General features: G+C 51.1%; 1 protein-coding gene across 1 annotated transcript in view; it reads left to right on the forward strand.

The window, feature by feature from the left end:
* The window catches only part of PCDH15 (protocadherin related 15), a 365652-nt gene that overhangs the window by 328646 nt on the left and 10081 nt on the right, over positions 1 to 26925 (forward strand). Inside the window, exons 28-32 of the mRNA XM_068140381.1 lie at positions 702 to 790; positions 7955 to 8131; positions 9585 to 9803; positions 13163 to 13273; positions 24575 to 24596. Of these exons, the coding sequence (XP_067996482.1) occupies positions 702 to 790; positions 7955 to 8131; positions 9585 to 9803; positions 13163 to 13273; positions 24575 to 24596 (618 nt within the window). The remainder of the gene's footprint in view (positions 1 to 701; positions 791 to 7954; positions 8132 to 9584; positions 9804 to 13162; positions 13274 to 24574; positions 24597 to 26925) is intronic.

Raw genomic sequence — 26925 nt, forward strand, 5'->3', positions numbered from 1 at the left:
TTGCCTGACTCCAAGGCCTGCTTTGTCCTGGCAAGTTACCAGAATGCTCAGAAGTAATTCTGAGGGTGGCTCATGTGAGATCCATCAGCCTGCAAGTGAAGTCTAACCTATGAGGAACAGATTTCATAGTCCCCACCTTAAAATCATGGAATCAGAGAATTGTCAGGGCTGGAAGGGACCCCAAGGACCATCCAGTCCCACTCCCCCTGCCATGGCCAGGGACACCTCACACCACAGCAGGTTGCTCACAGCCACCTCCAGCCTGGCTGCAAACACCTCCAGGCAGGAGGCTTCCACCACCTCCCTGGGCAACCTGTGCCAGGCTCTCACCACCCTCATGGGGAACAACTTCTTCCCCACATCCAATCTGAATCTCCCCACTTCTAGTTTTGCTCCATTCCCCCCCAGTCCTATCCCTCCCTGACACCCTAAAAAGTTCCTCCCCAGCTTTCTTGTAGGCCCCCTGCAGATCCTGGAAGCTCTCTCTTTCAGCCCTTTCAATTCCAGCTGTAGCTCCATCTTTTGCCTGCTGTTTGTGCTTTTGGCTGCCAAGCACAGCAAGATTCCCCAGCAGGCTTACCCAGAAGCAAAATGAGGAATCCATACATTCAGGCATGGTTGTAAGGACAGGGAAGCAAGAACTCCTTTCTTCTTGTCTGGGAGGATGTGACACCAATTGTCTTTCACTCTTCTGCTTCCAGGTCTCTGTGGTCAATCAGTTGGACATGCAAGTCATCGTCTCAAACGTGCCTCCCACCCTCGTGGAGCAAAACAAAGATCAACTCATAGGGTAATCAATTTCTCTCCTCTACAGGGGTCCAGGGTTTCACTGGGGGTGTGTTTAGATTCAGCATGACTGCTCACTTTGTGCCATCACCATAGAATCCTTAAGGTTGGGAAAGACCTCTAAGATCATTGAGTCCAACCATCCACCCAACCCCACCATGGCCACTAAACCATGTCCCCAGGAGCCATGGCCACAGCTTTCTTGAACACCCCTAGGGCTGGGGACTCCACCACCTCCCTGGGCAGCCTCTGCCCATCCCTGACCACTCCTGCAGCAAAGAATCTTTTCCTAATCTCCAACCTAAACTTCCTCTGGCACATCTTGAGGACATTTCCTCTTGCCCTGTTGTAATTTCACTTGGAAGAAGAGGCCAGCACCAGCCTCACTCCAACCCCCTTTTGGGTAGCAGCAAGAGGACATTTCCTCTTGTCCTGTTGTGAGTTACTTGGGAGAAGAGGCCAACGCTGCCCTCACTCCAACCTCCTGTCAGGTAGAGCTAGAGAGCAATGAGATCTCCTCTCAGCCTCCTCTTTTCCAGGCTAAAGGCTGCCAAAGGTGTTGGAAGTTACTCAGTGGGTACTGATAGGCAGCAGAACTGGCGGAGTGACAGCACTGACCACCCCCACTCAACATTTTGCCCTTCCTTTTATAGAAGGCAGTGAGACAGCACTGGCTTGCTTGCACATTTGCCCACTTTGCAGGCTGAAACTTGGGTCCCAGCTGCCCCTAAGGCAGACCAGAGCAGAGCCTTCCAGCACTGAGCAGAGAAAATGCAGCTGCCAAAATCCAGGGTGTGAAATAAAGCACATCTCCAAAAGGTTGAGGTGGTGTGTCTCAGGGAGCTGGGCTGCTTCACTCTGCTTTCCTTTGGGTGATGGAGCTATAAGAAAAAGCTGGGTCTAGTACACTTACACTGGTGCAGTTTACACTGGGTGCCATCATTCAGGCCTAGCAGGGATGAAGGGACAGGTAGTTGGAAGCATGAAGCCTTTGCAGTGAAACCAAAGAGGTTTATCATGCACAGTTCCCCACAGCATCCTCCTGGAGGAACTGACTGCTCCTGGCTTGGACAAGCACACTGGCTGGGTGCCTGAGCCCAGGGGGCTGTGCTCAGTGGAGTTAAATCCAGCTGGAGGCTGGGCACAAGTGCTGGTCCCCAGGGCTCAGTACTGCAGACAGCTCTTCTTGATATCTTTATCAATTCCCTGGGCAAGATGATTGAGTGCTGCCTCAGTAAGTTTGCAGATGGCACTGGGCTGGGTGGCAGTGTTCATCTGCTCGAGGCTAGGAAGGCTCTGCAGAGAGCTCTGGCCAGGCTGGATCACCAAGCTGAGGTCAGCTGTACAGGGTTTAAGAAAGCCATGTTCTGGGTACTGGGCTTGCATCACAAAAGCCCCAGGAATGATCCAGGCTTGGGCAGTGTGGCTGGAGAGCTGCCCAGCAGAAAGAGACCTGGGGATTCTGATGGACATGAGCAGACAGAGCAGACAGTGTGAGCTTGCAGCACAGGAGGGCAATAGCAGCCTGGGCTATATCAAAAGGTGTTTGGCCAGCAGATCAAGTGAGGTCAAGCTGGGGAGGGACTTCTGAGGGTGTCAGGGAATGGTAGGACTGTTGGGGGGGTGGAAGAAAACTAGAACTGAGTAGATTCAGATTGGGTGTGAGGAAGAAGTTGTTCCCCATGAGGGTGGTGAGAGCCTGGCACAGGTTGCCCAGGGAGTTGGTGGCAGCCTCATCCCTGGAGGTGTTTGCAGCCAGGCTGGATGTGGCTGTGAGCAACCTGCTGTGGTGTGAGGTGTCCCTGCCCATGGCAGGGGGGGTTGGAACTGGATGGCCCTTGGGATCCCTTCTAACCCTGAGCTCTGCTTGCTGCCTGGAACCTGTGGTAAACTCAAACCCCATGTGCTAAGCTATGTTTCAGCAGTATATGTTACTGCAAGTTCTATACCATGGTGAGCACTCCACATACATTGTACATCATCTAGAATTTTGTCACTGAATGCTCAGGGCTGGAAGGGACCTCCAAAGCTCATCCAGTCTCCCCACACTCAGCAGGGACAGCCTCAACTATATCAGGTTGCCCATGGCCTCATAAAGTCTCACCTTGAATACCTCCATGGATGGGGCCTCAAGCACTTTCCTGGGCAACCTGTTGTAGTGTTCCACCACCCTCACAGTGAAGAACTTGCTCCTGATCTGTGTAATCACAGCCTATGAGATCTATTTTCTATCTAGGAGCTGGAAGGCACAGTCCTCTCTTTAGGGAAGTGTTTCAGAGTGCGAAGGATCTCCCTTTTCACAGATTCACAGGATGTTAGGGACTGGAAGAGACCTCCAAAGATCATCCAGTCCAACCCTCCTGCCAGAGCAGGGGCACCTACAGCACACCACACTGGAATGCACCCAGGAGGCTTTTGAATATCTCCACAGAAGGAGACTCCACAACCCCCCTGGGCAGCCTGCTCCAGGCTCCAGCATCCTCACAGGGAAAAATATTTCCCTCTTCTTTCCATGCAACTTCCTCTGCCTCAGCTTCCACCACTGCCCCTTGTGCTGGCACTGGGCAGCACCCAGCAGAGCCTGGCTCCAGCCTCTGGGCATCACCCTGCACAGCTTTATCCCCAGCAAGGCGCTCACCTCTCAGGCTCCTCCTCTCCAAGCTACAGAGCCCTCAGCTCCCCCAGGCTCTCCTCATAAGGAGGATGTTCCACTGCCTGCAGCATTTTTGTGGCTCTGCACTGGACTATTTCAAGGACTTCCTTGAGGTCCTTCTTGAACTGAGAGACCCAGAAGTGGACACAAGATTGCAGCTGTGGCCCCATCAAGGCAGAGTAGATGGGGAGGAGAACTTCTCTGGACCTGCTAACCACAGCCCTTCTAATCCACCCCAGGATGCCCTTGGCTTTCTTGGCCACCAGAGCTCATTGCTGGCTCCTGCTCAACCTCCCATCCACCAGGATCCCCAGGTCCTTTTCCCTTTCACTGCTCTCTAGCAGGTCAGTGCCCAACCTCTCCTGGTCCATAGGGTTGTTCTTTCCCAGCTGCCAGACTCTGCCCTTGCTGAACTTCATTCCATTTCTCCCTGCCCAACTCTCAGCCTGTCCAAGTCTGGCTGCATGGCAGCACAGCCTCAGTGGTGTCAGCCACTGCAACTCCTTAGTTATCCATGTAGAGGTCTCTTTCCCTTGCTTTGTAATTTTTGACCCAGAATTTGTGGATGAAGCCCAGTCCCAGGAGGCTGAGCTGTTTGCACATTGGAGAGCTGGCATTGAGCTTGCCATGAGGCTTTTTGCCAAGCTAGCACTCAATTTCCTCCCAGTTACTGAGTGTGCTTCAGTCACAGGTGCTGCAGTGGCCACCTTGCTCATTGCCTCTGATGCTTTTCCATGGGTTCATTTCACTCCTGCCCCACCAGGCCACCTCCACATTGCCTTTTTCCCTCCCTATGTCTTTGCACTGGATCCCTTCATTTCTCTTGCCTCAGGGCTCCACTCTGGGCTAAGTTCTCTCCAGCATCTCTCAATGATCTGGGTGAGGGGATTGAGTGCACACTCAGTGAGTTTGCTGATGACACTAAATTGGGTGGGAGTGTTGAGCTGCTTGAAAGGCTACAAAGGCTGTGCAAAGGAACCTGCACAGGCTGGACGGAGAGGACAAGGTCAGTTGTATGAGGTTTAACAAAGCCAAGTGCTGGGTCCTGCACTTGGGTCACAACAACCTCACAGACACTCCAGGCTCAGGGCAGAGGGACTGGAAGGTTGCCCTAGCATCAGGCAATGGAAAGTGAGGAAATGGCCTGAATTTGCACTAGGGGAGGTTCAGGCTGGAGATTAGGAATTGTATTTTTTGCTGCAAGAGTGGTGAGGGATTGGCAGAGGCTGCCCAGGGAGGTGGTGGAGTCCCCAGCCCTGGAGGTGTTCAGGGAACGTGTGGCTGTGGCACTCTGGGCCATGGTATGATGGCCATGGCAGTCTTAGCTTGAAGGCTGGACTCAGTGATCTTAGAGCTCTTTTCCAACTGAACCAGTTCCATGACTGTAAATTAAATTAGCAATTAAATAAGTGATGAGCTTAGAGGGGTATCTGCCACCAACTGGCTGGGTCCTATTTCCCATTCCCCCTGCAGCTGGCTTTGCTTGGAGAAAGTGACCCTGCTCTGGTAGGGGGGTTGGACTGGTTGACCTTCTGGGGTCCCTTCCAGCCCCTAACTTTCTGTGATTGATTCTGTGAAGGTCATGTCCTGGAGTTCTTGCTTTGTGCAGTGCCTAACAGCCAATTCCATTTCTGAACTGGTCTGAGCCTCCCTCTGCTGTAATCAGGATGATCAATATCAGCAGGCTACTGCTAAGTGAGGTAATGGGGACCAAAGCTTATTTAGCTCCAGCTTTTCCTCTTGCTTCTTCCCCTGCCAGCTGGGAAGCACTGGTTCAGCAATTTTCTCCTCCCCTTCCTTTCACTCAGCAGCACCCAGTGCTGTGGCACTGACTTATTTCCTCTGAAGCAATACAATGCAGTGCTTGGCTTCTCAGATAAAGCTGTAAACTCCTGTGCTGCTCTGAGATTGCTTAGTGTTGCAGTGACAACCCTTTTGTGCTGAGATCTGAGGATAAGCCTTCTGGGTCAAAGGCAAGATGTCTCTGTATTACTCTTCAGGTTCCATAGTGTTCCTTCTGTGAGCAGGAGAAATGAGACTGAAATAGAAAGCTGGAGTGAGTGTAGGTTTTTCTGAGGGCAGGGTTATAGATGATGAGTGAAAAATGAAGGCAAGAAGGTTTGGGGAGGAGTGGCTGGGAAGCTGTCCAGTGCAGAGAGGCCTGGTGGTGTTGATCTACAGCTGAAGGGGAGCCAGCAGTGCCCAGGTGGGCAAGAGGGCCACCAGCAGCCTGGCCTGGATCAGCCATGGTGTGGGCAGCAGGAGCAGGGCAGGGGTGGTAGCCCTGACCTCAGCACTGGTGAGGCCACATGTTGAATCCAGGGTTCAGTTCTGGGCCCCTCACTCCAAGAAGAACCTTGAGCTGCTAGAGCAGGTCCAGAGATGGCCAACAAATCTGGGGAAGGGTCTGGAGAGCAGGGCTGGGGAGGAGCAGCTGAGGGAGCTGGGGTTGGGTCAGGGGTTGACCCAAGGGTTAAGCTGCCCCCAGCACAGAGCTGAGGGGAAAGTACCACACACCAGCCCAGGGTTGAGAACTCAGCTGATGGCATCAATACCAAAAACGGCCTTAAGAAGACTACTTGTGATGCCCTCTCTGAGCACTGCTGAGGTTTTCAAACAGTTCAGCACTGAAGAGGTTTTACTGGAGCAGAGATGCTTTGGAAGTGCTCTGAAGGTTACCATTGCCAGCTGTGTCTTGGGCTGCATCAAAAGTGGGACCAAGAGGAGGAGGGAGCTGATTTTCCCCATCTGATCTGCTCTCAGGAGACCCCACCTGGAGTACTGCATCCAGTTCTGGGGTTCCCAACACATGAAGGGCATCAGACTGTTGGAGGGAGTCCAGGGGAACACACAGGGCTGATCAGAGGGCTGCAGCACCTCCCCTATGGGACCAGGCTGAGAGAGTTGAGGCTGCTCAGCCTGAAGAAGAGGCTCTGGGAGACCTTAGAGCAGCCTTCCATAGAATCAGAGAATTGTCAGGGCTGGAAGGGACCTCAAGGATCAGCCAGTCCCTGGACAGGGACACCTCACACTACAGCAGGTTTACCTCACAGCCACACCCAGCCTGGCTGCAAACACCTCCAGGCATGAGGCTTCCACCACCTCCCTGGGCAGCCTGTGCCAGGCTCTCACCACCCTCCTGGGGAACAACTTCTTCCTCACAGCCAATCTGACTCTCCCCACTTCTACTTTTGCTCCATCCCCCCCAGTTCTGTACCTCCCTGACACCCTCAAAAGTCCCTTCCCAGATTTCTTGGAGCCCCCTGCAGATCCTGGAAGGCTACAAGAAGGTCTCCTGGGAGCCTTCTCCTCTCCAGACTGCACAACCCCAACTCTCTCAGGCTGTCTCCAGAGCAGAGCAGCTCCAGCCCTCTGCTCCTCCTTGTGGCCCTTCTCTGGACACCTTCCAGCACCTCCAGAGCCTTCCTGTGCTGGGGGCTCCAGAACTGGCCCCAGAGCTGCAGCTGTGGTCTCAGCAGAGTGGAGCAGAGGGGCAGAATCCCCTCCCTGGCCCTGCTGGCCACACTTCTCTGCATGCAGCCCAGGCTCTGCTTGGCTCTCTGGGCTGCCAGTGCTCACTGCTGGCTCATGCTGAGCTTCTCATCCACCAGCAGAGGCTCCAGGAGAGGTGGGGAGGGACTTTTGACAAGGGCTGGGAGGAGGGACAATGACTTTGAGCTGGGGGAGGGGAGATTGAGACTAGAGAGGAGGAAGAAATTCTTCAGAGTGAGGGTGGAGAGGCTCTGGCACAGGTTGCCCAGGGAGGCTGTGGATGCCTTCTGCCTGGAGGTGTTGAAGGCCAGGCTGGATGAGGCCTTGAGCAAGCTGGGCTGGTGGGAGGTGTCCCTGCCCATGGCAGAGGGTTGGAACTGGATGATCTTCAGAGTCCTTTCCAAACCAACCCATTCTGTGATTCTGCCAAGCCTGTGGCATCTTGTTGGGGCTGTTGTCAGCCTTGAGCCTTTTAGGAAGGAGGTTGACTTGCTGGAATGAGTCCAGAGAAGGGCAACAAAGTTGGTGAGGGGTTTGGAACACAGCCCTGTGAGGAGAGGCTGAGGGAGCTGGGGTTGCTTAGCCTGGAGAAGAGGAGGCTCAGGGGAGACCTCATTGCTCTCTACAACTACCTGAAGGGAGGTTGTAGACAGGCAGAGGTTGGTCTCTTCTCCCAGGCAGCCAGCACCAGAACAAGAGGACACAGTCTCAGGCTGTGCCAGGGGAGGTTTAGGCTGGAGGTTAGGAAGAAGTTTTACACAGAGAGAGTGGTTGCCCGTTGGAATGGGCTGCCTGGGGAGGTGGTGGAGTCACCATCCCTGGAGGTGCTCAGAAGGAGACTTGATGGGGTGCTTGGTGCCATGGGTTAGTTGTTTAGGTGGGTTGGATTGGTTGATGGGTTGGACACGATGATCTTGAAGGTCTCTTCCAACCTGGTCTGGTTTATTCTATTCTAAATAAATGTTTATTCTATTCTGGATGAGCACAAGGCAATGACTGGAGCTTTCTCCATCTCTTCTTTAGGATCCTGGAACGTTACATCCAAGACCAGATCCCTGGTGCCACGGTGGTGGTGGAGTCCATTGGGGCACGGAGGTATGGGGATGGCTACTCAGAAGAGGATTACAGCAAGTCTGACCTCATGGTCTATGCCATTGACCCCCAAACCAACAGAGCTATCATGAGGAACGAACTTTTCAAGTGAGTCAATTATTTGTTGCTTCCCTGTGTGTCTGGTGTCTGGTCAGGAGCCTGTTGATCTGTCTCAGAGGAGCCTCAGGGGTGACCTTGTTGCTCTCTACAGCTACCTGAAGGGAGGTAGTAGCCAGGTGGGGGTTGGTCTCTTCTCCCAGGCAACCTGTGCCAGAAGGAGAGGACACAGTCTCAAGCTGTACAGGGGGAAGTTTAGGTTTGATCTTAGAAAGAAGTTCTTCACAGACAGAGAGATTGCCCTTGGAATGTGCTGCCCAGGGAGGTGGTGGGATCAACATCAAAAGTCATCAAAAGTCATCCTGTGAAGAGTCAGCTATCTTATGAGGTCATTTGACTGTCTCCTGGCCTGATCCCCAGCAGCCTGGGCAGCAGGGGCAGGGAGAGGATTCTGCCCCTCAGCTGTGCTCTGCTGAGAACCCCCCTGCAGTGCTGGGGCAGCCCTGCAGCCCTCAGCACAGCCAGGGAGCTGATGGAGCAGGGCCAGAGGAGGCCACAGCAGTGCTGGCAGGCCTGGAAGCTCTCTGCTGTGAGGCCAGGCTGGGAAAGCTGGGCTTGGGCAGCCTGCAGAGGAGAAGGCTCCAGGGAGACCTTCTGGTGGCCTTGAAGTGCTCCAAGGGGGAGAGCAGGAAGCTGGGGACAGACTTTTGAGCAGGACCCACTGTGCCAGGACAAGGGGTGATGGTTTGAACTCAAAGGGGAAGGTTTAGAGCAGATTTGAGGACTTGTTTGTGCTGTGAGTGGTGAAAGAAAGTCCAGAGAAGGGCCACGAGGGTGAGCAGAGGGCTGGAGCTGCTCTGCTATAAGGACAGACTGAGAGAGTTGGGGCTGTTCAGTCTGGAGAAGAGGAGGCTCTGAGGAAGCCTTATTATGGCCTTCTACTCTCTGAAGGGTGCTACAGGAAAGCTGGGGAGGGACTTTTGAGGGTGTCAGGGAGTGATAGGAGTGGGGAGAATGGAGCAATGGCAGAAATGGGAAGAGTCAGATTGGATGTGAAGAAGTTGTTCCCCATGAGGGTGGTGAGAGCCTGGCACAGGTTGCCCAGGGAGGTGGTGGAAGCCTCCTGCCTGGAGGTGTTTGCAGCCAGGCTGGATGTGGCTGTGAGCAACCTGCTGTGGTGTGAGGTGTCCCTGCCCATGGCAGGGGGTTGGAACTGGCTGAGCCTTGAGGTCCCTTCCAGCCCTGCCAGTTCTGTGATTCTATGATTCTGTAAAGACTGGGCCAGAGAGATGGCAGAAGGCCCATTGCTGGAGCCACTCCAGGTGAGGTTAGACAAGCCTCTGAGCACCCTGCTCTGGCTGCAGATGTCTCTGCTGACTGCAGGGCAGCCGGACAGGGCGACCGAAAAATGTCCCTTCCCACCCAAACCAACCTACAACTTGACACTTCAGAGTTACAGCTACTGAGCTCATCTCTGATGGCTTTTCCTTTTCTGACATTGCAGATTCCTGGATGGCAAACTGCTGGACATCAACAAAGAGTTCCAGCCATACCTGGGGCAGGGGGGCCGCATCCTGGAGATCCGCACCCCCGACGTGGTGGCCAACGTCAAGAAGCAGGCGCAGGCCGTAGGCTACACGGAAGGTGCCCTCCTTGCCCTAGCTGTCATCATCATCCTTTGCTGTATGCCAGCCATTCTAATAGTTATGGTCAGCTACAGACAGTAAGTACTCCTCCTTTTAGTGGGAGCAAAGGTGCCTTTTGGTTGGCAAAGACCTTGAAGGTCAGAGTCCAGCCGTTCTCTGACTCTGTGTCCCTCAGCACCACATCTTCCCCACTGCACCCTGGGATAGGACAAGGGGCAATGGAGGGAAACCACAGCAGAGGAGGTTCCACCTCAACATGAGGAGGAACTTCTTCCCAGGGAGGGTCACAGAGGCCTGGAGCAGGCTGCCCAGAGAGGTTGTGAAGTCTCCTTCTCTGCAGACTTTCCAGCCCCACCTGTTTGCATTCCTGTGCAGACTACCCTGGGTGCTCCTGCTCTGCCAGCAGGGTTGGACTCGATGATCTTTGGAGGTCCCTTCCAACCTCTAACATACTCTGACACTGTGCTCAAACCCCACCTTGCTCCAAGCTCCTTTCAAGGAGTTGTGACAACTGGCAAGGTCTCCCCTCAGCCTGCTGCTCTCCAGGCTGAACAGCTTGTCACAGGGTGAGTTTTACTCTGCTGCTCTTCAAAACCAAGAGACTCTCTAGATCCACCTGGGTGCATTCCTGTGTGACCTGTGCTGGATCCAATGGCTCTGGCAGAGGGGCTGGCCTTCATGATCTCTGGAGGTCCCTTCTAACCCCTAACATCCTGTGACCCTGTGATCTCTGTGTCTTTGAAGCACCTCCAGGGATGAGGGTTCAACCACCTGCATTTCTTGGCAGAACTGCTCCTTCATGGCAGGGAAATTACTATACAGGGCAAGAGTTTTCATTTTCCTCTCAGCACAGGAGTTGCTTGACATGGGCTGTGCAGGAAAAGGGAAAATGCATGGGAAGATCATCTGGCTGTCCTTTGGGAAGTGGTGGTGCAGCTGCTGTTGCACAATAGCTGCTGAAACACAGAAGCAGATGATTGAGATGCATACATAGAGCCAGAGCTGAGCTCCATGGCAAAAGCAAAAGAGCCAGAAAGGTGCTGCTGCTTCAACAAGTGACTCAAAAGTCAAATTCATGGAATCAGAGAATGGTTTGGCTTGGAAGGGGCCTTAAAGATCATCTAGTTCCAGGCCCTTGCCACGGGCAGGGACAAGCTCGCACAAGACAGGACCTGTGCCTGTGTGACCTGTTGGACTCGGTGATCTCCAGAGGTCCCTTCCAAGCCCTACCATCCTGCAGTAGAAATTATCATTGCCAAAGAGCAGCTCAATGCCTACACTGAGAAGCCAGAAACCATCATTATTTTTCCCTGCTCATTAAAGCCTTTGAAATGTACTCTCCAGTACAGCCCCAAAAGGTAACCATCAAGTCCAACCCTGCTGCCAGAGCAGGATCACCCAGGGTAGTCTGCACAGTCTGCCTCTAACAATGCATCCATCCCTGCCTAGGCTCTAACAATGCATCCATCCCTACCTAGGCTCTGAAAGAGCTCTAACAATGCATCCATCCCTGCCTAGGCTCTAACAATGCATCCATCCCTACCTAGGCTCTGAAAGAGCTCTAACAATGCATCCATCCCTACCTAGGCTCTAACAGTGCATCCATCCTTACCTAGGCTCTGAAACAGCTCTAACAATGCATCCATCCCTACCTAGGCTCTAACAATTCATCCATCCCTACCTAGGCTCTAACAATGCATCCATCCCTACCTAGGCTCTGAAACAGCTCTAACAATGCATCCATCCCTACCTAGGCTCTAACAGTGCATCCATCCCTACCTAGGCTCTGAAACAGCTCTAACAATGCATCCATCCCTACCTAGGCTCTAACAATTCATCCATCCCTACCTAGGCTCTAACAATGCATCCATCCCTACCTAGGCTCTGAAACAGCTCTAACAATGCATCCATCCCTACCTAGGCTCTAACAGTGCATCCATCCCTACCTAGGCTCTGAAACTGCTCTAACAATGCATCCATCCCTACTAAGGCTCTAAAAGAGCTCTAACAATGCATCCATCCCTACCTAGGCTCTAACAATGCATCCATCCCTACCTAGGCTCTAACAATGCATCCATCCCTACCTAGGCTCTACCAATGCATCCATCCCTACCTAGGCTTATTTTTCCCTCAGCCCCAAGCACTTTTCCTCACTGTAACTCAGGGCTCTGCTGCCTGCAGAATCTGTTTGAATAAGATCCCAAACAGCAGCTCAACAGCTCTGGAAATGATGATTCTTCAAGCATGTCCTAATTAATTCTGTAATTATATGTGTGGAACAGCATCTAGTTTATGGCTCTTATTAATTTCACTGCTGAGGACAGTTGCTGCAATGGAATTCATTTAACCTTGCTTTTTATCTCTTTATTTCTTTTCATGCATAACAAAACAGATTCAAAGAGTAAGTATTTCCTTTCAGCTTTGCTTCTAACACCTTGTGGAGGAGTACTGACAGCCTCCTAGTCTTTATGTTTAAGGAAGGATACTTGATGTTGAGTAAGAGTTCATTGCTGTGCTCCAACTTGCTCCTGAATGCTCCAAGGTTGAGATGCTTGTGGCACTACTCAGTGTGTTTAATTATTGCATGGTAACCACACACTGGATGTGCCCTGGGTCAGGACATGGCCTGACTGCTGCAGAGAACACACTCCACATTTCCACCACTAAGCAAGCAGGTGAAGGTCAGGGTTCCCTAGGAAGACTCAGGTGTTGGCCACTCTGAAAACTAAAGTGAGATGCATCAGCTGGGTGCCCTCAGTTACACAAGGGAACACAGGCTTTGTGTTCTAGAGAGGAAACAGGGATTTGTTCAGGGATTTGTTTAGAGTGGAGTTACCCACCAAAAAATGTTTTTCAAGTTCATTGAGGCAGAAGTTTCCCAGCCAGGAAGGAGCTGGGGGTAGTGGTTGACAGCAGCTGAGCATGAGCCAGCAGTGTGCCCAGGTGGGCAAGAAGGCCAAGGGCATCCTGGCCTGCATCAAGAACAGTGTGGCCAGCAGGAGCAGGGAGGTCATTGTGCCCTGTACTCAGCACTGGTTAGGCCACACCTTGAGTCCTGTGTCCAGTTCTGGGCTCCTCAGGTTAAGAAGGACATTGAGATGCTGGAAGGTGTCCAGAGAAGGGCAACAAAGCTGGGGAGGGGTCTGGAGCACAGCCCTGTGAGGAGAGGCTGAGGGAGCTGGGGGTGCTTAGCCTGGAGAAGAGGAGGCTCAGGGGAGACCTTCTTGCCCTCCACAACTCCCTGAAGGGAGGTTGTAGCCAGGTGGGGGTTGGTCTCTTCTCCCAGGCAAGCAGCACCAGAACAAGAGGACACAGTCTCAAGCTATGCCAGGGGAGGTTTAGGCTGGAGGTGAGGAGAAAGTTCTTCCTGGAAAGAGTAATTGGCCCTTGGGATGTGCTAATGAGCATTTCTCCTTCCCTCTCTGGCTCACCTAAGGCGCCAGGCCGAATGTGCCAAGACCGCAAGGATCCAGATGGCTCTGCCGGCAGGCAAACCCTCCAGCGCTGCCACCAACAACCTCTACGAGGAGCTCGGGGACAGCACCATGTAAGTATTCCTTGTGACCCATCAGCCAAAGAGCAGTGACCAAGGCCATGCTATGCCTTTCCAAGGATGTCACTTCATGCTGCCTATGTCCCAAACAGCTTTCCTTCACAGAGGTCTTTCCCCAGCTGCTTCGGATCCTCAGACACCCAGGAAATAAATAGCTTGGCTCTGTAAGAGTAGAGGAGAAGGAAAAAAAGGCAATGCAACCCTACTGAGCTGGCCAAAAGCAGTAGGATGTAAGCAGGTGGTTTTTTCTAGAGCCCACAGTAGGCTGTTCCTACCAGGGTGAGCCTGGGCTGGGCTCCCTTAGTGCCAGCACACGTTTTTCACTGACTGCCCCAAAGTCCCTCAGCTTTTGCTGTAATTAGAAAGATTCTGTTGGGTGAAGATGTTTTGGGTGTGGTTGTTTTAGGGGGTTGTGTTGTTGTTCTAAATCTGAAACTGCTTGGATGTTGGAAGTGAAGGTAAAGGAGCTGTCAGAACAGGAGGCACCAGTGGCAGTCCCAGGAATGTATCTGTCCTGTACTATCTGCTCCTGGAATAAGAATATTGCAGAGTTCCCTTCCTTCTCCTCCCTCTGTAAAGCTGAGCTTGGGGGGCTTCAGCAACTATTTAACTCTCTGTGACAATATGGCAGCAGAAAACAATCAGTCACTATCAGTATTCATGGAATCACTGAATTGTTAGGTCTGGAAGGGACCTCAAGAATCATCCAGTTCCAACTCTCCCTGCCCCTCACACTACAGCAGGTTGCTCACAGCCACATCCAACCTGGCCTTAATATCCTCCAGGGATGAGGCTTCCACCACCCCCCTGGGCAGCCTGTGCCAGTCTCTCACCACTCTTATGGGGAAGAACTCCTTCCTAACATCCAGTCTGAATCTCCCCACTTCAATTTTTGTTCCACTCCCCCCAGTCCTATCATTACCTGACATCCTTGAAAGTCCCTCCCCAGCTTTCTGGTAGGCCCATGCCGTGGGTTTTGTTGAGAAGCTTGCCACAATTTGCTCTATTTACATTTGAAAACCAAACCATGCAGCAAGGCAGAGCATTAATAATCTCTTCAGAGGCAGGTAGAGAGCACTGCTGGTGGTGTGGAGGATCACCCAACTTCTCCCTTCCTGCTCTGTGTTCGGTCCTGATTTGCTTGGCTTGGAAAGCTGCAGCTTCCCAGAAGCTGAAATGAAGTTTAGACAGTGCTGAGGAGGCATGAGGGAGCTGCTGCAGCTTTGTGTGGTGGGTTGGGACTAGCTCCCAACCAATTTGGAGAGTTACCTCCCCAAAAACTAAACCACTGGAGCGGCTCAGTTGGTTTGAGAGCAGAACGAAGCTGCAGTCACAAAGCAATCAAAATCTGGACGTATCAAATACAATGGATATGCACAGAACCTCTTTAAAAGCCAGGAAAAATACCCCACAAAGGAAATGGTTAAACAGAAACTGGTAAAAATCATAGAATCACAGCATGCTCTGGCTTGGAAGGCACCTCCAAAGCTCATCCAGTCCAACCCCCCCTGCAGTCAGCAGGGACATCCTCCACTAGCTCAGGCTGCCCAGGGCTCCGTCAAGCTTCTCTTTAAATGTCTCCAGGGATGGAGGGTGAATGAAGAGCTTTAGGATTTCGGAGAAGATCAATACATTCTTTTATATCTTCATCTTTTTGTTTTCCAGTCACCTTAGGAAATTGTTCTTTGGAAAATTGCTTTGTTAACATTTTCAGGGTTTGGGGGACGATATTTCCTGCCTCTGGTTGTCCTTAGTCATCCTTCCTTGGTGGTGCTGCCTCATGTCTTGTTTACCTAATGCTGGTGTTGATACCAAATGCAATGTAACCAAGCTCTGTGATTTTCAATCTGCCTTGTCTGATCATTTGCATTTTCTCTCTGTCTTTGGATCCATAGGCACCAGTAAGTAAGCTCATTTCACTCTCCTGCTATTTGTAGCCAGTAGAAACTCTAGCTAGTTTCCCTTTCAGTGATTCCAGTGAAACCTTGCCATCCAAACCTCCTCATCTTTTAGTTGTCCATTGACCAAGGAGAGGAAAGACATTTACTGTGAAGTTTCAATGCTTCAATCCTTCTCTCTCCTTTCCTGGCAGGAGGAGATGGAGTATGATTGCTGAACTTGAATGGGATTATTTCCAAAGCCAGGGAGTCCTACTGCCTTCAAAAAAACCCAAACAAACAAACCCAATTCTGAGGTTTGCTTTTGGCTCATGAACTTAAAATCTCCCAACTGGAGGCAAGCAAAACCTTTCCTGAGTGCTGTTCACAATTCCTTGCAAGGCAGCTGCTGCCTCTTTCAGTTTAGAGTTGTGCTTCCAGCTGGGGAGCTGACAGAATCATGGGATCCTTTAGGTTGGTGTTTAAGACCAGGCAGGACGAGGCTCTGGCCAGCCTGATGTAGTGTGGGGTGTCCCTGCCCATGGCAGGGGGGTTGGAACTAGATGATCCTTGTGGTCCCTTCCAACCCTGACTGGTGCTATGATACTATGATAAATTAAATGTAGGGGTGAATAAAAAGGGGGTGGTGGAACAATCTGACCAAACTTCATCTTCCAACATTCACTTACTCTTGGAAGGTTTCCTTTCTACCCCCCAATTCCTTTGTTAATAAAACCCAACCCATTTTTATCTAAACCTTAAAGAATTTTGGGAGAGTGGATGAGACTTAGAGTTTTTTCCACTGAAAACACTGGAAGCTCTAAGACACTAAAAAAAAAGAAGTGGTTTTTTTTTGGTGGTTTTGTTTGTGTGTCTGTAGAAGTCCTTGCTACTCAGTGCTGGATTTCAGTTGCTTAACTGCAGAAAACAGGAAGCTTTCAAGGGTGATGTCCAAAAAAGTGGGGCTCCAGCATGCAGCAGAGGCAGGGAGGCTGAAAGTGAAGTGATCCAAAGTGGAATTCATTCTTTACAGACCTGGTTTTGCCCTAATGTTCTCTCACACCACCACAGCCTGGCTTGCAGATCTAGTTGATATTTCAGAGAGCTTTTCAGAGTAGGAGGTTGGTTGGCTGAGGGATTTAGTATTCTTTTTCTTTTTGCATCTCCATGTCTGTTTAGTCACAATGGATTTGTGGATGGCAGCAGTGGGAATATCTTTTGGCTCCACCCTGTTGCTGATGAGGGAAATCGCAAATGATCCTTTGGTTATCTTGTCCAACCACACTGCAGTGAGCAGGGACATCTTCAGCTAAATCTCCTCTGCTGATTTTAGCTCTGGCCTCAGCCAATGTCTTAAATGTGCCCCAGATAGGAGGGAAAAAAGTTTATTTCAGCCTCAGGTGAGCATTGTTTAAATCAGGTCTTTCAGGGAGGGAGGGAGCTGGGGTTGCTTAGCCTGGAGAGGAGGAGACTCAGGGGTGACCTTATTGCTGTCTACAACTACCTGAAGGGAGGTTGTAGACAGGCAGAGGTTGGTCTCTTCTCCCAGGCAGCCAGCACCAGAACAAGAGGACACAGTCTCTAGCTGTGCCAGGGGAGGTTTAGGCTGGATATTAGGAAGAAGTTCTTCATAGGAAGAGATGGTGTTGGATGATGGGTTGGACTCGATGATCAGGCTAGATGTGAGAAGGAGGTTCTTCACCATGAGAGTGGTGAAACCCTGGAATGGGTTGTCCAGGGAGGTGGTCGAGGCCCCGTCCCTGGGGATGTTTAAGAGCAGGCTGGATGAGGCTCTGTCCAGCCTGATCTAGTGTGGGGTGTCCCTGCCCATGGCAGGGGGGTTGGAACTAGATGATCCTTGTGGTCCCTTCCAACCCAGAATGAAACTATGAAACTATCTCAAAGGTCTCTTCCAACCTGGTTTATTCTATTCTGTTCTCAGGGCACACTTTGCTAGCAGGCAGTTTGGGGCCCGATTTTCAAATCCTTTTTATCCTAGAACTCATTTTACTCAGAACTTCATGATACTAAAAATATGTCAGGAATGGAGGCAAATGAGGCCCCTGGAGGCATGAGGGAAATGCTGAGACCTCCTCCTTTTGGTGTAGAAATTCAGGGAATAGGATAGGATAGGATAGGATAGGGATGGGATAGGATAGGATAGGATAGGATAGGATAGGATAGGATAGGATAGGATAGGATAGGATAGGATAGGATAGGATAGGATAGGATAGACCAGGTTGGAAGAGCTTTTTCATGTGGCCTAATGTGGTGGAGAGATGAAATTCCTGCAGATGTTGGTGCTTCCAATTCAGGCAGTGCATCCTAAATGCAAGGAACAGTGCCCAGTTTGTTGATTCTTCAGGGCCCAGTGCCAGGAGGTCAGTCTGGGTGTGACCTGCATCTCAGCTGAGTGGCTTCAGCTCCTCTTCACTACCTCACAGGGACCCTTGTGTCACTAGGGAGATACCAGGGATACTTTTGAAATCTAAAGTGGTTTGGTTTGGTTTGGCCTTGCTGAGGAGCTGAAAACTTCTCTTAATTTTTCATCCTCCTCACATTCTTCTCCCTTAAGGAAGATGTAAAAGTAAATGTCTTGCCCAGTAGAGTAGTACACGTGCTCTGTTAGCTAGTAGTAGCTTGCTAGAAGTGCTTTAATGGCTCTGATTCATATCATAAGTACTTCTTCTTTCTTTTTTTTTCTCTCTCTCATAATTATCTGTGTCCATGCATGTTTCCTCACCTGTGATTATCTTCTTTTCTTTCAAGTCTTTTTCTTCTCTACCATTTCCAACAAAGCAGGGGAAAAAAGTCAGTCTTAGAAGAAGGAGACCGTCAGAGAGTTATAAGCAGCTTTGCTTCCCGTGCCATTGAGGCTCACAAGCAATCTAATATCAGTGGATCCCTGCACAATAACCTCCCCAAATCCGCAAGCAACGTCACTTTTTTCTCTGATGAGAACCCTTTAACCACCCAAAACCCACTCTATGTGGAAGGTGCCACTCACAGTCCTGCTGCTGCTGGCTTCCTGCGGAAGAGAAACGATGCCCTAGATACCCTTTCTCCTTCAAGCCTGCTCCTGAGAGAGGCCTCTATGCGGGGCAGCCACCGGGCGTGGACGGTACCCACTCACACCAGCAGGAGGCCCGTGCCCGGCTCCCCGAGCAGGGCAGTCATTATGGACCCTGTCCAGTGGCAGCAGGAGAGGCTCACGGCAAAGAAGGAGGGAGCTGACCGTCGGCCTAGCGGCGCCGAGGCTACCAACCCCCTGTTCCAAAAGCTGAGTGGCCCCAAGCTGAGCGTGAAGGAGAAGGCCAGGCAGTTTGAGCAGCAGGCGCTGCAGGAGATGAAGCAGGTGAAGTCTCCCGATGTGAGGTCCCTCCGCTCGCCCACGCACAGCACCTGGCCGCAAGAAGGAGAGAACAAGCCAGAGCAGTCTCCCAAGAGCGTGGTTCCTTCTCCTCGCCTTCAGTCTTCTCCTCAGTCTTCTCCGACACCTCGTGCTGAAGCAGCAGAGACGGAGGCCTCTGCGGTCCCCTCGGTGATCGTCACTCACCACGACTACCCTGGAGAAGCTTCTCCTCCACCGACTCACAAGCCAACTCCTCCGTCTTTCAGGACAAAGAAACCACTTTGCCAAAGCTGTCGAGCTCCTCAGGCCAAAAAGCCTCTAGAAAGCATTCCAGACCCACCCAAAACTCCCCCACCCCCACCTCCGCTGCTGCCACCCCTGCCGCCACCACCACTGCCTTCATCCCCTCCTCTTCTGCCACCACATCCTCCGCCTCCAGTGTCTCTTTCTTCCTCTTCCTCTTCTTCCTCGTCATCTCCTCTTAGCCCCCAGCACCTCTCACCCACCAAGCATTCCAAATCCCCTGCCAAACAGCCGGTTGTACCGCCACCAGCCACGGGGCCAGAGCCTCCTCCTCCTCCTCTTCCTCCTCCTTCTCCTCCTCCTCCTCCTTCTCCTCCTCCGCCTCCTCCTCCTCCCCGTAGGGAGCTGAAAGGGATTCTTAAGAACATTCAGAACTTAGCAGCCATTGAGAAGTCGGTGGCCAACATGTACAGCCAAATAGACAAAACCCACATCCTGCCCAAGCACATTGCTAAGCTCAAACCTGTCGCCAGCCCAGAGCTGCCCCCTCCAGAAGCCGCAGCTGGGCACAACCAGCACAACGGCGACTTGAGCTGCGTTGTGGAAGAGCTGGAGAAACACTTTCCCTCCCAGTCCACAGCTCTGTAATGCCTAACAGCTCAATGGAACGTTGTGGGTGAGGTGACTCTAATGCAGCACATGGAATCTGCCTCCTCAGGCTCTCCAGAAATTGACTTTTTCCCCCCACCTTTCTCTGCTGTTTGTTTGTTCAGTCCTCATCCCAAATTGAGAGACATTGTCTTTTCCTGTTCACTCTGGCATCTGTCATGCATAACAAGCCCTCCAGCTGTTTCCTCAGAGCTACATCTGTGATGCTGGTGCTTAGCTTACCAAAAATTCTTGGGGGAAACCGCCAGTTTTTCACCCGAAGCTGGGGCTCACACACAGCCCAGGGCTCCGCACTGCTTTGCCTTCACCGTAGGTAACGCCAGCGAGCAGAGTGATTTTTCGGCACCTGTAATTGGCATCTCACGCTTTACCACCTGGGAGGAACCTTCCCATCCAGTACTGGATGTCAAAGACAGCAGGTGCTGGAAGCCAGCAGGCTCAGCAGCAGCAGCAGGCTGGAGTTAACTGCAGCAATGCATCTTCCTACTCCACTGGAGCCGCCGCTGCGCTCTGCTCCGCTGACTCACGCTCGGCGCACGTTTGCTTCCCGGCTCAGGAGGGTCGCACCCTGATCTGTCAGTACACTCATCTGTCTCCCCTCCCATTGCCTGTGTTCTGCCTTCCCTTGCATTTTTCGTACTGTAACTGCACGTGGGAAGCTGTCATTGTGTAAATGTCCTCGACACACCGAACCTGCGCTTGGGTTTCTCCTTTCGCTTGCTGCTGGTGTCGCTCCGTAACTTCCATGCTCCTTTGCCACGAGCTCTGCAGCTGAACCATCTCCATTGTCTGACACTGGTAATAAAAGCACTCTGATTAGTTGTCACCAAGTGAAGATTTTTTCCAGTCCTTGTTAAAAAACTCCATGGATTTACTTTTATTTTTCCCCCTTCATAGTCATCTAAATCAGGACCTTGGCATTAAATTTGTCCATTTAAATTGTATTTTCCTTTTCTTATTATGTCCTTTGACCAAAACAAAACAAAAATCCTAAGTGAAAGCAGCCTGGGCATTTAAATGGATGTTAGTTAGGTTCAATTTGCAAGTTTTCTTCTAGCCTTGTCCTAAAATCAAAACCAAGCAAACCAAACTATGGGACTATTTACTAAGACAATTTAAAACAAAACAACAACAAAAAAGACCAAACCAAACCAAAACCTAACCTACACTCAACTCGAAAAGATGAAAAAAAACAAAGACTAAACTAAACCAAAGTGAAACTAAGCTGTAGAAAACAAAACAAAAACTAAACCAAACCAGAATAAAACTAAGGTATAGAAAACAAAACAAAAACCAAACCAAGACAAAACTTAACTAAACCAAACCAAGACAAAACCAAACCAAACCAAGACAAAACTAAACTAAACCAAACCAAAACTGAAGTAACCAAAACCAAACCAAGACAAAACCAAATGAAACAAAACCAAACCAAGACAAAACTAAACTAAACCAAACCAAAACTGAAGTAACCAAAACCAAACCAAGACAAAACCAAATGAAACAAAACCAAACCAAGACAAAACTAAACTAAACCAAAATTAAACCAAACCAAAATATGACCAAATTAAACTAAACAAAACCAAAACTGAAGTAAACAAAACCAAACCAAGACAAAACTAAACAAATCCAACATTAAACCAAACCAGAACAAGACCAAACTAAACTAAACTAAAACCAAACAACGTTAAAATAAACTAAACTAGCAAGACAAAGCCAAACCAAGACAAACCCAAACCAAACCAAAATCTCTTGGGAAAGGCAGAAAATAGGTGATGAAGGAAAATTAACCTCCTGCCCCCCCAGGTTGGTTTCAGCTGGTGTCCTGCTGAGCAAAACAGTGATACGTTACTTCTCAGACAGTCTCAAGCCACTCAGCATTTCCTTGCTGCTTGCCTTTTTCTCCCTTCTCTGGATTTTCACCCTGCAGCTCAGTCGAGCGTGGATGCCTCCCTCCAAAACTGCTGAAGGTAGCTTCTCTTTGTCCGGAGCCAAAAGCCAGCAAATGCATCACACAAAGTTTGCCTCGTACAGTGGAGTTTGCTTTGCTTGAAGCTCTTGTTAGGCTGTGGTTCCCAGAGTAGCTCAGTGTGTCTGTGTGAGGGCAATGGTAGAGTCTGGCAGCTGGGAACTAACAACCTTGTGGAGCAGGAGAACTTGGGGGCTGATCTGTTCTTCTCCCCATCTACTCTGCCTTGCTGAGGCCACAGCTGGAATCTTGTGTCCAGTTCTGGGCCCCACTGGTGTATCTGCATGCTGCTGCAGTGCTGCCAATGCAGTAGGTGATAAGAAGTTGAGTGTACAGAAGGTTATTGACCCCTCTTTATTTGGATGATTAGGGTCAGATATGACCCTGGCTATACCTCTCATCCTCTCAGCAGCTGCTTGGCCAGGCAGAGTTCTGAGCAGGAGCAGGGATTGCATCAGTGAGAGAGCATCTTGGAAGTCCCCTTTGCAAAGCTGACATCCAGCAGTAGCTTATCAGCACTCATCTCCCTTCCATCCTCTTTCTCCTCAGTTCCAGCTATGAACTGCAGGAAACCTCCCTTTTGAGAGTCAAACTGATCAGCAGTTGCCTTCTCTGAGTGGTGTCTGGGGTTTGTGTTGCTTTTGCTTTGAAGATGGGAACAGATAGGAAGGGTGAAACACCACCTGCCTGCTGAGCTGCCAGGAATTGGGGTGATGGTTGCTTTAGGCCAATCCCAGCTCCTTTAAGCTATGTTAGCAATACAGACCTGGGGAAGGTTGGCATTTTGTTGACATGGAAATTCATTCTTGCCTTCTCCACGTCAATCACCAGCAGCCTGTAGCAGCTGTCACAGGCTTCGACATCACTGCAGATGCTACCTCTTTGCTTCCCGTTGTGCACTGAAGCTTTCTCTCTGACTGACTGCAGTGAAGCCTGGCTGATCACCTTCATCCAGAAGCAGTTCCTCCCTTGGTGGAGAGCTTTCATTCCTACCTGGAAACAAATGCTGTTGCCTTGAGCTTTTCCCATTTTTCTGAAGGGTGTTCCTTGTGCTGTATTGAGTATTTTTGGTCTTCTGGGGGGTGCTTGTGTTTCAGCTCACTGTGGCCACACTCAAGTACAAGCATCTCTCCAGCCAGCCTGGTGCTATTCTTAAGGAAGCTGAAATCCAAATTTAATTAGGAATATTTTATACTATACTTTTAATCTGCAATGCAGCCACTACTCAAGAGCAATTAAGAGTAACAGGCTCACTGTGCAACCCTTCTTTATCTGAAGATGGTTGTAGGTGGCACAGAAAGCTAAATACAGAGGACATTGAGAAGCCACAGATTATCTTGTGGTGATAAATCTTCATTAGTTCTCTATTACATGGGCAACAGCGTTATTTGACTGCTGATAATCGACCCCATGCACTGAATGTTAACAGGAAACTTTCTGGATGGTACTACTTGAGAATGGAAAGGACTAATACTCTGTTCTTTGTTATTTACTCAAGGGTAATTAAAAGCTTTGCCAGGGTTGCTGCCTGTAGGAAAGGCAAATCAAGGCTTTCCCTGGGCTGCTGCCTGTAGGAAAGGCAAATCAAGGCTTTCCCTGGGCTGCTGCCTGTAGGAAAGGCAAATCAAGGCTTTCCCTGGGTTGCTGCCTGTAGGAAAGGCAAATCAAGGCTTTCCCTGGGTTGCTGCCTGTAGGAAAGGCAAATCAAGGCTTTCCCTGGGCTGCTGCCTGTAGGAAAGGCAAATCAAGGCTTTGCCAGGGCTGCTGCCTGTAGGAAAGGCAAATCAAGGCTTTGCCAGGGCTGCAGCCTGTAGGAAAGGCAAATCAAGGCTTTCCCTGGGCTGCTGCCTGTAGGAAAGGCAAATCAAGGCTTTCCCTGGGCTGCTGCCTGTAGGAAAGGCAAATCAAGGCTTTGCCAGGGCTGCTGCCTGTAGGAAAGGCAAATCAAGGCTTTGCCAGGGCTGCTGCCTGTAGGAAAGGCAAATCAAGGCTTTGCCTGGGCTGCTGCCTGTAGGAAAGGCAAATCAAGGCTTTGCCAGGGCTGCTGCCTGTAGGAAAGGCAAATCAAGGCTTTCCCTGGGCTGCTGCCTGTAGGAAAGGCAAATCAAGGCTTTGCCAGGGCTGCTGCCTGTAGGAAAGGCAAATCAAGGCTTTGCCAGGGCTGCTGCCTGTAGGAAAGGCAAATCAAGGCTTTGCCAGGGCTGCTGCCTGTAGGAAAGGCAAATCAAGGCTTTGCCAGGGCTGCTGCCTGTAGGAAAGGCAAATCAAGGCTTTGCCAGGGCTGCAGCCTGTAGCCTGGATTAAGCTCAATACCATTTGGAGCATTTACCTCTTTCTTCCTACCAAAAAAGAGTGGGTGGGGGGAGAAAAGAACTCCTTAATCATAATGGTGAGACCCTAGATTGCTGTTCCCTGGCTGGCATAAAATGTGAAAGTGGTGGAGACCTTGACGGTCCTAACTACATTTGCCAGGCATTACGGACAGAAAAGGAATTCAAACCCCAACCCAACCAATTGCCAGTGCTAGAGCAAAAGCACAAAGCCTGTGGCAGAGTCGTTGTGGCAAGCACAGAGGGGTTTGACCTCCTCCCCTGCTGAGCAAGCTTTAGGAACTGTGTCATTGTGATGCCAGTGTGGTTGGGAGGAGTCAGTGATGGGAGCCCTAGGCTCATTTCTAGCCAGTAGTGAGGCAGAAGAGAAACTCTTTCACTGCTTAAGCAGAAGTGTGAAATACCAGAGCCTGTCTGTCGGTGGTCTCTCTAGGTCTGTGAGACGACAGAGAAGGTGATGCAGCAGGACCTCTCTTACAGGGCCTTGAGGAAAGCCAAAGAACACGCACACACACACCCCCCCGGCCCTTCCCTCCCCTTTGCCAATCCCACTGGCTTCCTGGCTTCTGGGGATCAGGGGTTTCCTCTCATTCATTCCCAGTCTAAAGGAAGAAAAGACACTCCCCCCCCACCCCACCCCCAGGGATTCACTTTCTCATGCAGTGATCGGTATGGCCAGGGCACACCTGGAGGGAGAGGCAAGCTGTGCCAGCTGTGCCTGCCTTTGCTTGCTAGCCCTATCTTTGATGGCATCTCGGGTCACCTCTCTCCAGAAGGGCTGGCCACATGCACCTGCACTTTAGTCTCACAGAAATATACTAACGTGGTGTTTTCTTTCTTCTCTTTTCTGGCTTGTAGGCGAGGATACGCACAGCAAGAGGTAAGGCTCTTCCCCAGCTGCCCCTCAGGGATCAATTGCATCAACACACATGCCCCACCCAGCCTTCCTGCTGGAGCTCATGGGATATAAAGGGGTTCAAAAGCCTCATGAGGCATCCATTCACAGCGAGCTTATAATCAGCCTGGCACAAACATAGCCCCCAGGCTCAGAGGCTGCTGCTTGGCACTGCCCTGCTGAGACCCCCACCTGCAGCACTGCCTCCCGTTCTGGTACGCTCAACAAAGCAAGGACCTGGAGCTGTGGGAGCAGGTCCAGAGGAGGACACCAAGATGATGAGAGGGCTAAAGCACCTCCTCTATGCGGCCAGGCTGGGAGAGTTGGGGCTGCTCAGCTCTGGGGAGACCTTAGAGCAGCCTTCCAGGACCTGAAGGGCTCCAGGAGGTCTGCGGAGGGACTTCGGACAAGGGCTGGGAGTGCCAGGCCAAGGGACAATGGCTGTGAGCTGGGAGAGGGCAGGGTGAGAGTGGGGATTAGAAAGAAGTACTTCAGTGAGAGTGGGGAGACACTGGAACCTCCAGGGAGGTTGTGGATGCCCCCTGCCCCTGGAGGTGTTCAAGGCCAGGCTGGATGAGGCCTCAAGAAACCTGGACCGGTGGGAGGTGTCCCTGCCCTTGGTGGGGGGATTGGAACTGAATGATCTTGAAGATCACTACCAGCCCAAAGCATTCTGTGTTTCTATGGCATCACCCTGTTGGTCCTCTCCATGCAGACCCCCAGTGTCCCTTCCAGCATGTCAGCTTTTCCAAGGAGTGCTGCATACAGAAGGAAATCATCCTTTTGAGGTGCAGAGAAAAATCACTGTCTCAGAGGTGTTGCAAGTTAAAGTGTCTTGGTGGTAGTGAGGTGCTCAGCTAAAAGCCACAGGAGGATAGAAAGACTACAGAGAATTGAAGCAATGGTGTGGCACTGGGAGCTTGATAAGAAATCAGATCTCTTCAGGTCTTGAGTAGCTGAATCACTGTGCTGCAGATTCCCATTTGCTTTTGGCCGTTTGCTGGGTCCTACACCCCAGTCCCAACAACCCCATGGATGCTCCAGGCTTAGGGCAGAGTGGCTGGAAAGCTGCCCTGCAGCAAAGGCCATGGGAGTGCTGGGTGACAGCAGCTGAAGAGGAGCCAGCAGTGCCCAGGTGGGCAAGAAGGCCACCAGCAGCCTGGCCTGGAGCAGCAATGGTGTGGGCAGCAGGAGCAGGGCAGGGATTGTGCCCTGTGCTGGGCACTGGGGAAGCCACAGCTTGAGTGCTGGGTTCAGCTCTGGGCCCTCACTCCCTGAAGGACCTTGAGGGCTGGAGCAGGTCAAGAGAAGGGCAGGAGAACTGGGGAAGGGTCTGGAGAAGAGGGTTGGGGAAGAGCAGCTGAGGGAGCTTGGGGTGTTGAGTGTGCAGAAGAGGAGGCTGAGGGAGACCTCCTTGCTCTCTGCAGCTCCCTGAGATGAGGCTGGAGCCAGGTGGGGGTCAACCTTTTCTCCTTAGCATCAGGTGATAGAATGAAAGGAAATGGCCTGAAATTGTGTTAGGTTGGAGATTAGGAAAAATGTCTTTGCTGCCAGAGTGGTCAGGGATTGTCAGAGGCTGCCCAGGGAGGTGGTGGAGTCCCCATGCCTGGAGGTGTTCAAGGACCATGTGGCCATGGCACTTTGGATGTGGTTTAATGGCCATGGAGGTGTTGGGTTGCAGGTTGGGCTCAATGGTCTTGGAGGTCTTTTGCAACCACAACAGTTCCATGGTTCTGTGATTGAGCAGCTGAGTCACAGGCTTTTGCTGCAGCTTCCCCTTTGCTTTGGACCTGTTGGAGCATTATTTTTGTCTGCCATTGCCTTCCTGCTGTCACCAGCTGACACCATGCACCAGCTCCTCTGGGTTTGGACAGGTGATTGAATTGTTTAATTCTTGAATAATTCACTTATTTACTCACCTTTAAATAATTTAATCACCTCAGAAGCTGAGAGTTGGCTTTTACATTAGCCAAAAGAAAGAGTGCAGTGTGATTTTACTTCTCAGTGGGTGTGGGTTGTATCCACGCTCCACTGCCATCCCCTGACACAAGGGCTCTGAAGGACCTTTGGTTTTAGGACTTCCTCCAAACCTTAACTCATCATCTTGCCCTAGTGGCCAAGAAGGCCAATGGTAGTATCCTGGGGTGAATTAGAAGGGCTGTGGTGAATAGAGATTCTCCTGCCCTTCTACTCTGTGCTGCTGAGGTCACATCTGGAGTATTGTGCCCAGTTCTGGGCCCCTCAGGGAACTGCTTGAGAGAGTCCAGCACAGAGCCACAGAGCTGCTGCAGGCAGTGGAGCATCTCCTTGTGAA

The sequence above is a fragment of the Melanerpes formicivorus genome, unplaced genomic scaffold (assembly GCF_026170545.1).
Source record: "Melanerpes formicivorus ecotype bairdi unplaced genomic scaffold, bMelFor1.0.p_v2 SCAF_6, whole genome shotgun sequence".
Classification (NCBI taxonomy): Eukaryota; Metazoa; Chordata; class Aves; order Piciformes; family Picidae; genus Melanerpes; species Melanerpes formicivorus.